The following is an 18,483-nucleotide window of genomic DNA, read 5'->3' as shown; positions in this document are numbered from 1 at the left end:
AATAAAAGGATGTACATACATGCATATTAATTTAATTTTGAGGACTATGTGATTTCTGGACTGTGAGAAAAATTCAAATACTTTAATAAATAAAAATAAAACCTTGAACCATGTTTTAAAATGGAAATCTAATCCTCCAGAATAAAAATCAATGGAACAAGCCAACAGCAGGATGAAATCCATCGTTTTGGTTGATGAAATGAAAAGGTCCAAGGAACCACATTCACCTGCTATTTCTCTCCAGACAATGCTTTTGTAGCATATGAGGCTGCTGGTTCAAATAGGTTAACTCCAGAGAAGAGTTACCTCAAAAATTGTACTAGGTACAGACTCACAAGATTATTATTTTCCAATCAAGATTATGTTTTGTAATTACAGAGAAGTTTAAGAAAAATACTACAACCAAAAATCTGATCAAATACATGTTTAAGAATGATTTTTATTGTGTAAAAATAAGGTTATGTAAACTACTATCAGTTTATAAGAAGTAGCAGAAATTTATTCACAAGTTTTTAATTTAGGGGGATATAGTTTCTGCTAGAAGAATAAACTCTGTTATGGGCACTTGGTTACCAAATATCAGAATTATTTTCAGTGGTTGCTCATTTCTCTTCATTTGTGTTTCCTTGACTAAGATTCCACCTTCTTCGTTTTTTCTTACCAAGCCTTCTAAAACCTGAGAAGATCTCCAAGCATACTGACATGTTTTCAAGTATGAATATTCTTCCAACTGGATTTAGAAATTGCAGCAACATGACTTGGAATATCTGGTATTTGGGAGACTCCCAACTATAAACAAATGATTACATTTTGTTTCAAACAGGGCTAAGAGTGTAAATCGTGAAGTGTATTGCTGCAGTACATAAAATGGACATGAATTTACATCTGTCCCATAACTATGATCGTTAATTGAGGTGGTTCTTTATACACACCATATAAGTCAACTGAAAGACACAGCAGTTTTATATCCCAGATTAATTTAGAACCCTCAAATGTGTAATGATGTGTGAACATTAAAATTCAAAGTGTTTCAAAGTGTTTAAAACTGTTTTATTAATGTACCACAGATATTTACAAGATCTTAGTAATATACATTTTTTTCTTTCCAAACAAGTCTGTATTAAGAATATGTCTTGTGATGGAGCCTGGGAAATGTATTTACAGAAAGATTTGCTTTCAGAAAATTTCCAAAGATCCATAAATCGATTCATCGTGAAAGTAGTTGAATAGCAAAACAGTAAAAAATTCCAACAATTGACAGGAACTTGGTACAGGGCTTTAAAATCTGAACTCCTGTGGAACTCAAACCTGGAAAATAGAAACATCAAATAATCACCTTCCATGAAACAAGACTTCTGACTGGATTAATAACACAAGACAGAAACTATACAGTCAGGTTTATATTCAAATAATATTTTATTACATTATATTTAATTTTAATAAATGACTCCTTCTGTCATAGGATTCCATCCTAAATGGAAAACTGAAAAAGAATAATAACCAAATCGGTGAAGCCTACTGAAAACATTAAATCTGGCCAACATTTGGTGAATAGTGACTTCTACTTAGAAGCTTTGTATATATGAGAACTTAATGCCACTAAAACAAAAACAGTATTATTTCTAAGACTGACCTACTTGGAAAATGTGATTGAGAAGGATTCAGCTCAATCTAAATCTTAAAATTGATTCGAGATGTCTGCCACAGACATAGAAAAACATAGGTATGCATGCTTCTATTTCATTATTTTTACTTTGAAACCTATGACTATTTGTTAAAAAAAGTCCTAAATTGTGTGCCAGTATAAAACTTATGAATTATTCCCATTGTTTTTTTCTTTTTCCTTCCTTCATTTCTTCTTTCCTTGTGGTTTTTTTTTTTTTTATTTTTCAAATGAGGTAATAAAACATTGTAAAAATGCATGTCCCATGGGGACCTTGAGGGAGGGTTGAAGGGGAGGAGAAAGGTAGGGAGGGGAGCAGAGAAAAATGTAGAGCTCAATAATTATCAATAAAAAATGCATGTTCAAAAATAGAAACAAACTCCTTTTTGGTTGTCACTCAGCATTTACACAATAATTAGAAAGTCCCTGGTAACGTTGATGTTGCAGCTGCCAGAAAGTCTATGCCAGAAAGAGCAAGTCAACTTACTCGACATTTTTGGAATTCTTATTTCCTCACTGCTGCTTCCATCTCCACCATCACTAACCGTTCTTATTTCAATCAAATAGTCTTCTTCAAATGGAACCAGAAGCTCAGCTGATGTATTATTTGTTTCCAAAATATGAGTTTTGCTCTGTCTGTTTTGCCGATAGAGAATCTGTATAAGAGAAAGAGTCAAGTTAACATGGAGCGGAAGTTTGTTAGAGGTGCAGATGCTGTTACAGAGAGGTACCAGAAACATGTTTATGACAATACTCTCATTTATAATGAAATTGGTATCACCATCATCATACTCCTCATGTTCAAAGACCCAGGCTTATCATTACATTTATTTTTAAGAAACAATATTTATTTGAGATTCTTGTTCCTGCAATAAGAGTAGATTTACCTTAACTATAGAGTTTGAATATTTTAGCACCAGGGTTTACTATGAAAAGTCATCGTTCAGTTTGGAGTCAGTACACATGTCTAAATATATATAAAATTATCATCTCTGGGCAGACACACATACACACACATCTGCCCATAGGTAATTTCCATTACCATACAGGAGATTACGCTGGGCACTTAGAGATGTTCTTGTTACTCAATGATGTTCATGCAAGATTCCTTTTGTGCTGCCAAAAGCCCATATAAGACTTTATCCTATCTTCTAATGGTCTATTTGAATTAATTCTTTGACATCAATCATGTATCATAGCTACAAAAATATTAATTTTTGATAGCAGTGGAGCTATCATGGAGATTAAAAAATTTCATGCTGTAGGATTTGGATTTCCCATTTTCTATATCACATAACTTCATATCCATTACAGGACCTAGAACACCGAACCATTATAATGACGAACTGAAGGCAGCAGGAATATTTTCAAGCAATTTTTAAAAATAGCTTGATAAACCCCTGTGCAAATCTTTGTTTCTATTTGATTATGACATTGCTCTTTAATAACATAATTGATAAGATTACATAAAAAACTAAATACTTACCTTATAGCCCAGAACTTCAGACTCATTTTCCATGGTCTTTACATGCTCCCAGTTCAAACATAATTTAGAATTTGACAGCTTCCAGGCAATGTTTGCTGGTGGTTGGCTTGGAGCTTTAAGATACAAAGATCCAAATAAATGCTATTTAGTTCATAGTATAATGTAACAACATAAAAGAAAAATAAGTCTCCAACATTAGCATAAAAGGAGAAAAGATGTTTTATTGTCATTTGAAATATAACAATTATAATCACAATAAGAGAGTTTATTCAAATTCTGGTCATATGATAATGTCATTTTGACAGACTTGTGAATGAGTAATGGTTTGCTAAGTGCCCAATATTAATTTATTAATCATTGTATTTGAGGTTGCTTAACTTATAATACAGAAAAAAGATGGAAGGTTCAATTATTTACTGTTAAAGTTGGCTATTAATCAAAGAACAAATTAACTAATATCAAGGTGGAAGCGTTCTACATATATAGAGACACATACATACTGGTATTCATTTCTAATACTTTTATAACCTTTATGCTGCATTATTATTTGACTGTAATCAACAAAACCAATTTAAGGTATTTAAAGAAAAAATGATACTAATAAAATATGAAATATATAGAGTAATTTTTACTTATTTTCTGGCCAGCTTATCATAGACTACTTTTTTGTCACACAATATGGGTAGCAGAAATCATAACTTTACATGGTACTTAAAGTTTGAAACTTCTTCTACAGGTAGATAGCCATGATAGAAATCCTAAAGGAAATATTGTGGTTTGTCAATTATATGATGAGAAACCTTAATTTGAACACATGCCTATGTTAGCTCAATCAAGGGTGGCTGCGCACTGATTAAACAAAGTATATTTTATATTATAAATAATGTCTTTGGAACCCAAAAGTGGGGAAGATCTTCACAGGTATATTGATCTCTCCAAATAGTGGCTACTATGAAGCTGCACTAGGGATCTCAGTCCTTTGAAATGAATGCTGCCTTGTAGAGGAGGAGTGGCACACATTGAAAGGAGGATGCAGAACTATTGTTCTGAAAGAACAGATAAAGTTGAACTTTAAGGATTTATATATAGGCATGATAATGTGACTTGTAGAGTAGTAAGTCAATTCTCCCAAAGTGCACAGTTGGAAAATAGCTGAGTCAAAACAGAATCCTGGTCTCTTGGTTCCCATCCAGTGCATTCTCCATGACAACTTGTTGCTTCTCAAAGACTCCTCATAACAATGCTTTTGTTATTGAAAAAAAAAATTAAGAGGAGATTTAAAATAGTTCAGCTAAAAAGCTGAGGCAGAGATAAAACAGGCCAGGAAGATGTTTCTGTTCTGAGTGTGAGGTGCTGACTGAGTCTAGCATTTAAGTCATTAGAGCAATGACAGAAACCGATGTGACTTCTTGAGCATTTTGGATCAACAGCTATTTACTGTCTTATGTGCTATTTGAATATGCTCAACATGCTGAACTAGGGGCATTGCTATTGGCCTCCCCAAGCCCACTCCTGATTACTTAACCCTGTTGCCCAATTTGGTGTGTGACAACTAGAGAAGTGTTTACCCAGTAATATTATGGGACCCAATTATTATTTATTATAGTTTCACTTTATTGAAAAATAGCTCTTTTGTGTTTTTTTATAAATTTTTGAGGGCATGTGCTCTTTTCTACTCTGTATCATCAACAGCTAGCACAGTGCATGGATTAAATATTGATAAGCTGACAATTCAGATGTACTTATAAAGGAAAAGAAACAACTTGACACCACGTAGTCTAAAACTAAAACTGTGCCATTTCTTATATTTCCTTTTGTCATAGTGAACATGCAGTGGATATTGGCATGATTCACAGGTACGCTCTACTCATCATTCTGACCTGTGATTTAGGGAAAATTTTCATTTGCAGATCTATAGCCTTACTCATGTATTTATATGAGCCAGTTTGAATGGCTATACCCAATATTTTTTCTTGACAAAATAAACCAATTTGCAATTAAAGTCATAAAATATCTGTGTTTATTACACACTTAACATATGCAAAGGGATATTTTTATTTATGATGGGCCTGGTGGCAATCACACTGTTACAGTTATCTTCTATTAATGTATTCCAAGTTGAACTTTAAAATATTTTCTTCAGCTATAAATGTGCTAATATAAATATTTCCAATAGAGATCAGGGATTTAATATCTAGTATACTCTTTGGACATGTTTTTTCACAATAATTCATCAACACTAACAACATCTTGTAATCAGCACAGAGCACATGCATATTCAGCCCTACAATGTCACTGGTAGTTTTATTTCCTGCAAATATCATTCATTTCTTGCTGTGCCTTTTGTGTGTTCACAAAAGTATGTTTAGAGTAAAAGGAGTCCTTTCAGTATCGAGTTCACTGTTGATGCAGCATTCAAAGAAACAGGGAGCTGAGTTTTAATTCCTTGAAAGACAGACAGTTTTGATGTTGGTAATAACCTTGTCATTGATATGTATGCATTTGTTTCTTCTAAGCAAAGAGCAAACTTCCCATGGGCATACCATGAAAAGCACTCCTTGGAATTTATGACCACTTACATAGCTTACTTACATTGTTTGGCTTCTATTACTGTCTGGATGATAGGAAGACTCTTATTTTGAGGTCAAAGAGCTGAAGTTGTTTCCAAAAGCCCTAGTTTTATTATCTCTTAAATGAGAATCATAATTCCTAGTTTATAAAGTTCTTGCTTCATATGAAATACAATAGGAAGCCTCCATTTTGCCAGTGGTTTATATTAAAGTCTCAAAAACCATTACTAGTGTCTCCTAAACATAATGTTTCTCCACTGTCATGTTACGAAACAATCAATTTTCAGTCATGCCAGAAGTGGTTTGCCACTAATAACATGAGTCCAACATTTGCAAATGATTCATTGCTTAAATATAATTATCATAATTTGAAGATCATTCTTTTGTGTCCCTGCTCTTGAGGTTACTACATACTTATGAAAGGAAAATGTACTGAAGGGGTCTCAGCTAATTTCCTGGGAAGTTATGGTTTGTGAACACTTTTGTCTTTATTTTATCTGAATTTAGAAACATGGGCGTCAGTGTCATCTATCTGACCTTAAGGAAAACAGCAACAGCAACAACTAAAACTGTGCCATTTCTTATATTTCCAAAAACTTCTAAAGGTGTTATACAGGCTATCACCTTAATATTTGCACTGCTATCATTTCAGTTTTAATGGGGAGGATTAAAGGAGTGCCAATTTCTTTAATGAAATTAAAATTTCTGATACCTTAAGAAAACCAAAATATCCGTGGCATGTATTTTCAAAACATGTTATGTTGTTTGGATCGTACTCATGAGTGGTAAACTCAACAAGCAAACACCTTTTCTACTTTGTTTTAATTTTCCCAGGCAATTTCTAAAGGCCTAAATCATGTTCTATTAATGAAGTGACAGAGCAGCAGTAAACTAGCCCTTCATAGCTCTAATGGCTTCCCTGTAATCAATTTTTCTGTAGATGGCATTTATATTCAGCTGTAGTTCACACTGTGAACCCAATTCAAAAACAACTTCTTATGTTACACTTCTAAGTAACAGCATGGGGTTGACATTTGGGCAAGAGAGAAAGAACATAAGTGCAAGATGGAATAAAAGCTTAATGCTTCCTTTATGTCTAAATATGGATTGATTGCATATTTACAGCAAAAAAGAATCTAGTGCAGAGTGCTAGTCAGTCAATGTCCAGGTCCAAACTGAGTCAAAATTTGCAAACACTTTCTGCTGCAGTGTCTGAAAATAAGTTTCTACACTGTTGTTTTGTTTATACTTTTCTTTTTCTTGTGCAAATAATTTGAATTTTTTCTTCTTTTTATTTTTTTTTGTAAATCTAACTGCTATTGACATGATGTTTGTACTGACTCAGTGTACTTGCTATACTTCTTTGTTGTCTTAGAAACGCATTATTTTTTTACTAAGGTATGGTACTTAAAAGTACATCATATGTATTATTTGGAAACAACCACCATACAATCATTATCAACACTATTATTATATTAAATATAAAAGGTAAAGTACTAATGAGGCTTTATATGTACTTGTATATATACAGACATATACATAGAGATATGGAGATCTTTTGACCTCTCAATGTTGTATATACTTAATGAAATATACATCCCACTCCATACTCTTCCTTATGTATATCTTAGCCTCTTGCTTTCTTCACGGTGTTTCTTACAACATGTAGAAGTTTTATTATCTTTCTCTTACTCTATGTTGCTTATCCAGTAAGAGAGACAATTTCAGCAGGCAAGCATACATCAGAACTGAGGAATATACATGGCTCATGGCAGCACTGGGCGTTGAGTAGATGACAGAATATTTAGAATTTAAAATAAAATAATAAAGTTTTCTTCTCTCCACAGCTTTGCATTTCATGATAGCCAATCATGAGAGCTAAAGATTTTGGTAAATATGAGTTCTCATTTTTCTGACTTTACAATGAAAGAGAAAGTAAGAGATTGAAAATCTAGATGGTGACAGTTTCAATGTGTGATGGATGAGAAATTTTTTTTTACTTGCTACCAGTATTCAAACGTAGTCTTGATATCACCTCAAGGACATGGAAAATCAAAGTTAAATCCAATGATGCCACTTAGAATCAGGACTTCCTTCAATGTTTCATTAAAGCCATTTCATCCCTAATACTTTGGGTGTCCTTCTGTGGCTCCTGATAAAAATTTCTCTAAAAACTTTCATGAAAAAGAGCAAAAAGGAGCAGTAGTTTTGTTTCTTTTAAAATGGGTAAAAAAAAAATTAAAGTAAAATTTATGGCTAAGTTGTGTAATACATTTTGTCATGCAATGTGCCCTTACTATATCTTAGCCATTGGGTCTCCTCTAAGTATGTTATATCTTTAGTTCTCATAACAACCACAGAAGTAAGCATCATTCCCAGCTCTGCTTCTCAAATATAAACATATATTCATAATTATCTTGTAAAAAGACCTCTGCTCAGAAGATAACTCAGTTGGTAAGGTGGTTTTTAGAAGACTGAGTTCAATTATCAGGATTTTAAAATGCCAATATGTGGAAATCTCCACAGTATATTTGAAATCTATACTCTGGAAGATGGAAACAGGAGGATCCATGATTCTTCTGGCCAGCAACTGTACCTTGTATTTATTGTAAATCATAGACCAATGAGACACTGTCTTACTTAAAGTTTCTATTGCTACAACAAGGCACCATGAGCAAAAAGTTAGAGAGGAAAAGTTTATGTGGCTTACATGTCCACATAGCTGTTCACCAGCAAACAAAGTCAGGATAAAAACTCATAGAGGACGGGATCCTAAAGATAGGAGCTGATGTAAAGGCCACAGAGGAGAGATGAGGATGTGGAATGTTCTTCTTTTATTGGTTGATGAAAAAAGCTGTTTAAGCTAATGGCTGAGCATATTAAAGCCAGGTGGGAAATTGAACAGAGATATATAGAGAGAATAGGTAGATTCAAGGAGATGCCATGTAACCACCAAAGGAGAAAATGCAAGAATATTACCAGTAAGCCACAGCCTCATGGTATTATATAGATTAATAGAAATTGGTTAATTTAAGATGTAAGAGATAGCTAGGAATACACCTGAGCCATTGGACAAACAGTGTTGCAATTAATATAATAAGCCTTTTTATGTTTCTTTGGGAATGAACAGGTGCGGGAGTGGCCAGAACAGAAGCTTCCATCTATAAATGACTAAATTTCTGTCTGCAAATTGCCAATTTTGTTTATAAATGTTTATTTTTATTTAAAGGGTGTGATTATAAATGGTTAATGGTCACAGTGAAGGTCTTTCTAAAAAAAGAAGGGGGATATGATAAAGAAATGAATACATTGGTTTAAACTTTGGTTTATTGATACAAATTTTAGGTCTGTTTTGTTATACGTACATTTATACTAGTTTAAGGTAATATGTTTATTTAGCTTATTTAAAAATGTAATTTATTATTAAAATACAGATTAAGAGCTAGTCATTGGTAATAATCAAACATATAGTAATGTAAGTTTGGTTTTCTAGATAAACAGACATATATTACAGATGGTATTCTTCAAACCATTCAAAGACCTACAAATTATGGCACTGAAAATATTTTAAATGCTTGGACTTTTCTTAACAGTTATACATGTATGCTTCTGGAAGTAACAATTCATAGTGGCTAAGGATCATCACAGTACCTCATTATGGGATTTGCCTTCAATGTGACAAGGCTAGACATTTGGACAAGAAACTGCTCTTGCCTGGATGGCCTGATGGTATTCTATATGAACTGAACATGCAGGACCCATAGAAAACTGACTACTAAACTTTCCAAAAGATGGGACAGTCCTTCAGTATTGCTGCTTCACAGAAGTAGTTTCCAAGCATTCTGCAGGACACAGAAGAAAGTAGCTGAAGAACTTTGCCAGTATAAGGCAGAACAGATCTTCAAATTCCCTGCTTCACTGAAGTCTACCAGATATTGTAGGCCAAGAGGCTGACAATGGCTGCCCCAAAGTTACAAAATAATTTTGTGTGACTGTCCAGGCAGCAGTATGTCTCTGTCATTTCTAGAAATTTGGAAGTTGCATAAAATGCATTTTCTGTTTACTTAGGTAATATAATAATGATCATCATCATCATCATCATCATCATCATCATCTTTCTGGGATCTTTGATGGAATTAAAGACTAGATATAATTATAGCTTTTCTTAGTTATGATAAATGATAAATTAGATATAAAACTTTAGACTTACAAAGATATGATATATGATAAGAGTATTTTCCTTAATTTGACACATGTAAATGAACTAAATACTGTAACTATAATTCTCACTTGTTAAATGTTTTGTGTATGTAATTTTACTATGTTAAAATTAAAATCTTCCATTTTAAATAGACAGAAAAGGAGAGATGATGTGGAATATCCTGTATTTGTACTGCTTTTATTGATGGAAGAATAAAGCTGTTTTGGACAATGGCTTAGCAGAGTAAATCCAGGCAGGAAAAGCAAACAGAAATAGAGAGAGAGTGTAGGTAGAGTGAAGGAGATGCCATGTAGCCACCAAAAGAGAAATATGCTAGAATATTACCAGTAAGCCACAGGCTCACGGTTTTACATGCATTAATAGAACTGGTTTAATTTAAGATTTAAGACTAGCTAAGAATATGTCTGAGCTATTGGCCAAACAATCTAGCAATTAAAACAGTTTCTGTATAATTATTCAGGTCTGGGTGGCCAGGAAACAAAAGTGCAGTCTCCATCTACAGCTTACTGGTTGGTATCCCACGGCTTGCTCTGTGTGCTTTCTTATAGAATCCAGGATCACCAGTCTAGGGACAGTACCACCCACCATTTGCTGGGCCCTTCCCCCATTGATTACAAATTGAGAAAATACCTTATAGCTGGATCTCATGGAAGCATTTCCTCAATTGAGACTCTTTCCTCTCTGATGGAACTAGCTTGTGTCCAGTTGATACACAAAACCAGTCAGTTCACACAACTTATCTCAAAGTAGTTGGATGTATTCCTGAGTTTGTCCTTTGGCTTCCACAGAAACATTCACATAAGTGCATAATCCTCACATATATTGCAATCACAGCAGAAACTTTCACACAATATTTACAGGAGTCAAAATGATAGTGTGTGGATAAGTTAGAATTCATGGCCCCATTTCTCTCACCCTGGAGTCGTATCTTTTTGAAGACTGTTTTACAATAATCCAAAGTTATATGAATTCTTTACAGATACAAATATATTGAAGAAGGGAATTGATAGAGTCACAAAGAGAACATTTCCTTCTTATTAGGAATATTAGGGACACTGAAAACTGAGGGTTTACTTAATAACATTAAAAAATAGTTGTAGATTTACTATTTATGTATGGATACCACCAGATCACTTGCCCTTTGCAACTTTGTCTGCTGTGGTTTTCTGTAGTGGACTTCATCTGCATCAAAGAGAACTTTCTGTGGTAAGTGATGAGAGCTACACTTAACTGCATATATAAAGATTAATATTTAGAATGTAGTCAGTAATTATGATAATTTATTAAAATAGTAGGTGTAAGTTTGCCTCCAAGATCCGTTACCTCCCTAGACTCAGGAGTCAGTTAGGCTTACAATAGTGACCCAACTCTTACAACTGAGACCATGGATCATTATTGAAGAGAGAGGAGAATGAATAAGAGACAGAAGAACAATAAGTTTGTTGTGAGAGAAACTTTGTCTCTCACAAAGGAATGTGAGAGAGGCTACACCCATGATGTCTAATCAACACGGCCACATAAAGAAGACCTGAACAATAATAACAAAAGAAGGATATGCTAATGCAAGTGGGAAATTAAAGTTTTACACCTAAACTAAGAAGGACAGTAAACTGGAGGATGCTTAGAGTAAGAATAATGGTCTTCCCCAGGGAGGAGTTTTGCTTGATATTGGTTATTAAATACCAAATGGTTAGCCCTAAATCATATACCTATAAGTAACATTGTACTGATTAATTTTTATTGTTGTGGCAGAACCCCGTGTTCAAGGCAATTTATGCTATAAAGTATAAACTGAGTTATAGTTTCTAAAGTTTATAATCAACGAAGACAGTGCAAACGCATGGTGGTATGAATACCTTAGAGTTCTCATTTTGATTCACAAACAAGAGACAGAGAAAGTACACAGGGAACAGCATGAGTCTTTTAGAATATCAAAGCCTTCAATCAAAAGCATACTATTTGTCTTTCCAAAATATTTCCATTGGTGGGATAAATATTCAAACATATGAGCCTATGAGGACCTTTCTTATTTAAACTACCATAGTCATAATACAAATATAGAACAAAATAATACCTTGATTCAGTCAACTCATTTTAAAACAGGAGGAGGAACAGGAATACATGCTCATGTAGTGTTTTTCTGAAAAATTTTCTATCCATTCTATCTCAAGTTAGCAAAATGAAGTAAAACAGAGCAGGGAAATTTCAGTTACTTATACTATAACAGAAACTGCACTTAAATGCCAAGGAACACATGGTAACTAAAGTCCAAAATCTTTGTCTTTATGTTTTGTCCTTTGAGTCACTCATCTGTTTATCTCATCTGTTTATCTATGCTTAGAGCCAATGATAATCACTCAAGATTGAAAGCAAAAGGAGAAGGCGTAGCTTATACACGTTCTTAGCCCATGTGCCTACTAAGTTCTAAGAAGACACTGGTCATTGTCATTCCCCTGCACACTGCTCTTCGAGAACTCTTGAGTTTGGCTCCCATCATCTACCTGTGATGCTTATAATCACTTGTAACTCCAACTCTAGGTGTACCTGTTATCCTCTTCTGACACCAGCAGGTGTATACACACACACACACACACACACACACACACACAAACACAGGTGCAACCTCATGAACACAAATAAAAAATAAAATTGACCCTTTTAAGAAAAAAGAAATGCAATCCCTGTAAATAGATTTAATCAGGGTATCTATAGAAGAGAGAACACATAGTGATCAGAAAGTTCAACGTTGGACACCACTATAAACTTCAGACTTTGAAGAGGAAAAAGTTAGGGCAAGGAGCAAAGAGTTTGTATATATAAGATTTGGACTGAGTCCTGGTTCAGTACCTAGAGTGAAATATCTCTCACCTTCTCATATTAATGCAATATGTATCTTTGGGTCTTTTCACTACTATCCACATATATTTTTAGTAACACTTGATATTATTTGAGCTAGTAATGTAGCCACATACATTCCTCTCTCAAGGAAAAGGAAAGAGCAGTGGGGCAAGGTATCACTATATGTGGACAATTATATGTGATGACTGAGGTTGCATACTGGAGCAGGAGCAATTATTTTATGGCAAATAACTTGTTAGCTTTAAAAATAGACTTCTTTGAAATACCTTGCAGAACCATAGCTAAAGTGATAAGTAGATCATCACTTGGCAATGACTGATTTTAATTATAAAAACTCATATTTACTAAAATTGGAATTAGGCCTTTATTATTAACTATTTCTTTGACCTTGACTAAATTATATAAGAATACAAATAGTTTTGCTTTTTTGTCCTTATGCAGACGAGATGATTAAAACTCTGAAGAATAAGTGACCAACTTGTTTTCTATGAGAGGTCAGTATTTTAGCACATTTTGTAGGAAGCAATGAAGATCCTAGTCTTAAGAACTATTCTCTTCAATCATAGACATAATCAAACTCCTTTCTTTTTTGAATTCCAAAAATAGCCAGGTAACTTATTTTAGTTATTGTCACATAGTGTAAAACAAACAAAGCCACCAAACAGACTCAGCAGTAAAACCATCTGGTAGGAAGGATGAAATGAATACAGAGAACATAAAATGTAACCATTTACAGATTAGTGACAAGACCTTGATTAGGATATATATACACTTACGGGACTTTTTGGTTGTGACATTGACTGGGGGACTTGATGGTCCTGTCCCAGCAGTGTTGTAGGCTCTCACGGAGGCAAAGTAAATTGTATTAGCTCTTAGACCTGTAATGTTCTTGGTTGTGACATTTCCACTGACTCTACTTTTACCAATCATAGATTCTTTGGAGTTGTCTGTCCAATATAAGACCTAAGTGGCAAATACAAATGGTGAACAAGTTACTGTTTTCTGAAAATATAACAACTCCTGGAGTATTGTAAGATGACACAAGTATAAATGATAAAACATGTGTTTTATTAAAATGAACCCAAACACAGAAAAATAAATATTTACTATTTATGGAGAGTAAAACAGAAATATTTACTGTGAAAGAAGAGAACCTGAATATTTTTAGGCCACTAAAATAATAAAGGAAATACCCGAAGGTTATCAGCTTTAACAAAAGGCATAATAATTCAGACTAAAACAAATCCATTGCCATCAATCAACTTCTCAGTTCTGATATTTTGGTATTACCATTTCTTTCAGAATTCTTAGAGTCTCAGAACAATTAATAACTAAATTCATTATAGTTACTTGCTATGCAACAACATTGTTTCAGACACACTGAAACAAGACAACAGAATACAAAGTTCTGTAAGAGCTCTTAAGCCCCCAAGTTGGAATTTCTATGGGTAAAGAAAGCATAGGATGAATTCCAAAGAGGGGGAAATGGAAATAGCTGATCTTTGGAAGAAAACCAATGTTGGTCAGTGAGGAGTATAGAATTTAGATAAATATCAGGGCTTGCAGGGATGATGTTTGATATTCTAGATATTTTCAAAAACACTTGCCTTTGGGGGATAAGATTTTGTTTTTCTCAGAGGGATTATGGGAAAGGGGGAGAAAAAGTAAAAGGAAAAAATAAAGATCTCTTTTTTAAAAGGTCACTGTTCTATGAAAGATAAAATATCAATGCCCTGACACATTGGAATTGCAAAATAAAGAACAGTAAGTGATTAATGATGTTCTTACAAATGTATTTTACTTCATTCTGTACACTTTAATTGGAAGAAATCTGAATTGTTTTTCCCTTTGTCACTTTGGTCCCTTGACCTTGATAATTAAATATCTTAAAGTCAGTAGAATTCTATGGTTTAAGATCTACAACAGTTCAACTTTTCCACTCTTTAAGAATACAGTGACTATAGTTTGAATAATTAGATAATGAAATTTTATGATAATCTAAAGAAAAGTTATTGTGTTAAAAAAGAATTCACATGAGCTCTGTCCTCTCAACTGATTTTCAGCCATTACTTTTGATGTATACTTACAATGTTGTAGGCCACTCATGTTAATTAATAGCAACTATGTACTGATTAAAACAGATATATTATAATGGTAAATTTGTTAGCTTAAGACCACCTGGAAATATTCCCATCTCCTTATCTCTGTTTTGAGTTAAAACATTGAAGCTTGAATCTTCAATGCTACACCAGAGCACTGTGTATTGAAAGAGCCACAGGCCAACGAAATTATGGGAGGTAGAGGAATCTTAAAGAGGTTGTGCCTTCTAAAGAGAGACACATCATTAATGTCACATCCTTGAAAGAGATAGGGTGACACTGTACCTGTAGTTATCATTTTCTGGCTGCCATGACAAGCATTTTCCCGTTCCTGGTATTCTCTGAGGTAGCATGTCCTCACTGTGACCCCCCCAAATCAATAAGCCAATTATATTCTGAAGCTCTGTAACTGTGAGCCAAAGTAAATTAATAATGCTTTTATTTATTAAAATTATTTTTGTATATGCATATAACTGTGTAAAAGTATGTGCATTTGCTTGTGTGACCATGTGTATCTTTGCAGGTAGAGGCAAAAATGAGCATCTCCCTCCAGCATCCCCTCACCCCTATTTTCCACATTCTTCTTTTAAATTATTCTTGTAGCTGTTTGGACACATTGGTATAAAGCAGAATAACAACAGATGTGCTGTTACATGACAGGAAAAGGGGCATCTTAATAAACATCTGTGTAAAAGCTATTGTGTCGTGAGCCTCTGCATCATATGAAAAATGAAGTCAACGTGGGTTACCTCATAGCCCAGCACTCTTCCAGTATTTCTATTCCAAGCAATGGCATTCCAGGAAACCTCCATTTCAGAAGCAGAAAAACTCTGCACAGAAGTTCCTCTTGGGGCCAGTTGCGGTTCTACCATCAAAGGAAAAGACATCACTATATTTAATAGAGAACCTCAAGGAAAACAAAACCAAAATAAAACAATTGTTCATGGGCCGGGCGGTGGTGGCACACGCCTTTAATCCCAGCACTTGGGAGGCAGAGGCAGGTGGATCTCTGTGAGTTCGAGACCAGGACAGGTTCCAAAGCCACAGAGAAACCCTGTCTCGAAAAACCAAAAAAAAAAAAAAAAAGAAAAGAAAAGAAAAGAATTGTTCATGGGAACAAAATAAGTCATCCCAGCATTGAAGGCAGCTTACCATCTTCCCCAGAGTAGACAATGGACACAGTACTCAGGGATCCTTCTCCTTCATTGTTGTACACTCCTACTTTCACTTCAAAGGGAGACAGGGGCATGATGCTCTCATTTCTGTAAATGAACCTTGATGATTCAACAAGAGCTACCCTTTCTTTCGTCCAGGTTGTTGAGCCCACTGGCCGGAACATGACAATGTATCCAAATCCCTCTCCATTCTGAAGTTCTTCTGGAATGGACTTGGGCAGAATGGAATCAGCCACTGAGTCATCCTAAAGAAATCTTTTGCACTATTATTATATTTGTTGATCACATGATGGATTCTTCTATAAAGCAGTTTTAGATAATTATAATATTTAATGAAGAATTACAGATACTTTTATTCAGAGCGTCATTTAGAAAAATGATTCTATTGCAAGGAACTTATAGAGAGAGCTAAAATTTTCAAAAAGAAATATAAATAATGTATGACATATTATATCTCTTCCATAGGTACATCAATAAATTGTAATGATAAAATACACTAGGACACTAAAAGCTTTAATGATATAAGCTATAACATAATCTTACATGAATTTTTAAGCTCAGCACCAAATTAACTTATTAACTATTTATCGCATGCTAAACATACTTTATTTTCAATATTTTGAGAAATTCTAAGATGAATGTAATATACTCACTTTTAATACCATACCCTGTAGTAAATAGAGTATTTTATTCAAAAGTATAAAAAAACATTCAGTCTATTAAAGCATATGTCTCACAAACATCATCACCATGTATTTGTCCTTACAAAAATATATACACATCATGAATTTTCAAAAAATTAAATTTCACAGAGCACCTTTAATATTTCTTCTCACTAAACAAAAGTAGGTATGTGATCTTGCAGAACACTGTATAGATGGAAATTGTAATTATATGAACTCAGCAAGAAAAAATGAAACTCTGCTTCAATCTGACCAAACGTCTCACCTGATTATAGCTACATTTTATTTATGAATCAGTGGAATTTACTGCTTTTCTACAGGAAAAATACTTCTGTTTAATTATTTTGCTATTTTTTGTAATGTGTATCGGACCCAGTACAATCCCAATGGTTTTCATGGTCACATATCTACTTATTGAAACCATTTGGCTTGCAGCTTGCACCAAATCCTCCAGTTACATACTCCAGAGCCAAAAGAATCTTATGCCATATACCCTAGATTCTGTGATAAGTTCTGCTATAGACTCTTATGCTCTATAGCAACTAATAAACCCAAATGATTCTTCTTACAAGATTTCAATATGAAGCCTGGGGTCTGGAGGGTAATGAAGTAAAACTAGTCTAGGCAATAAGTAGAAAATATGAGTAAGAGAGAACATTGAGGTGTTAGAGACAATTGTTATGTGTTTTAAGCTCTCTGGCAAGAGACTTTGCTCAGCAGGTAAAAGTGTTTGTAGCTCATTTAGACAACCTGGAATCTATTTCTGGATTTATATGGTGGGAGGAAAGAACAGATGCCTGAAGCTTATCTTCTGACCTTCAAATGGACACATGCATACATATGAGCACACACAACCCACATGAAGAAAATAAATGAATGTAATAAATATATTTAAAATGCTCTATAGTAAGTATGAAGGAAGTAGAATTTTGCTACCAGCCAGGAGCAAAACTTCAAACAAAGGAAATGTGTATGTAGAGCTGCATGCCCCATGTTGGGTGCCAGATGAAGAAGAACACTTAAAAGTAATCTCACAGCAGTTCAGACATTTATTTAGGGGTGGACTCAAAAATCAGAATCCTCTGCTGTAATGGAGATCAGAAACTGAATACTACAGCCAGAAAAGAGGCAGACACATGCTCTACATCAGCATAAATAGTATAAGAGGCCACATCCCAGTGGGTGGGTAACTACTGGCTGTAAGACTTCCTCCAGCACACAAGAAACTGGGAGAATTGGGTCTTGACTACAAGAAACCTGAGCATGGACAAGAACTCCCATGGTCCACAGTGATGGACAACATTTCACTTACTCCATTGACCACATACTCAGATGCAGACACTTTTCAAATCCTCTTGATTTTCTAGCTTTAAAATAAACCCCCATTAATCAAGATGACCCAAGATATACTCTATTTTATGCCATATGGAACAGTATAACAAACAGAGTGAAAAGATGAGAAAACCACAGCTGGTGAGTTGGAACAAGAGTAATACGTTTTATTTTGTGTTTAGGAAGACCAGAATTAAATGCTTAATTTGGAAAGGTTTGGAAGAGGTTTCTAAGAATTCAGCAACTTGCATAGGATTTATTTTGAAGCTTCTTCATTCTCAGATATAATTGCAATGTTTAGTTCTATAAGCAGAGAACAACTCCTTGCCTATTCACACCTGGATTGTAGGCTGGTTTTGAAAATAAAAATTTAGGTAACACAGTACCATATGCT

The 18,483-nt window shown here is 34.2% G+C and overlaps 1 protein-coding gene across 4 annotated transcripts in view; it reads right to left on the bottom strand.

The window, feature by feature from the left end:
• Nucleotides 1-751: 751 nt before the first annotated feature.
• Nucleotides 752-18,483, bottom strand: part of Cntn6 (contactin 6) — a 375,071-nt gene continuing 357,339 nt past the window's right edge. For all 4 annotated transcript variants that reach the window (XM_005364955.3, XM_013353087.2, XM_026788275.1 and 1 more), the window contains 6 exons: nucleotides 16,052-16,286; nucleotides 15,649-15,764; nucleotides 13,577-13,763; nucleotides 3,150-3,262; nucleotides 2,151-2,319; nucleotides 752-1,308 (listed from right to left, as the gene is read on the bottom strand). In XM_005364955.3, the coding sequence (XP_005365012.1) occupies nucleotides 1,208-1,308; nucleotides 2,151-2,319; nucleotides 3,150-3,262; nucleotides 13,577-13,763; nucleotides 15,649-15,764; nucleotides 16,052-16,286 (921 nt within the window). In that variant the 3' untranslated portion in view covers nucleotides 752-1,207. The remainder of the gene's footprint in view (nucleotides 1,309-2,150; nucleotides 2,320-3,149; nucleotides 3,263-13,576; nucleotides 13,764-15,648; nucleotides 15,765-16,051; nucleotides 16,287-18,483) is intronic.

This window comes from Microtus ochrogaster, unplaced genomic scaffold (assembly GCF_000317375.1).
Source record: "Microtus ochrogaster isolate Prairie Vole_2 unplaced genomic scaffold, MicOch1.0 UNK1, whole genome shotgun sequence".
Lineage (NCBI taxonomy): Eukaryota > Metazoa > Chordata > Mammalia > Rodentia > Cricetidae > Microtus > Microtus ochrogaster.
This window is presented reverse-complemented; position numbering and strand designations above follow the sequence as displayed.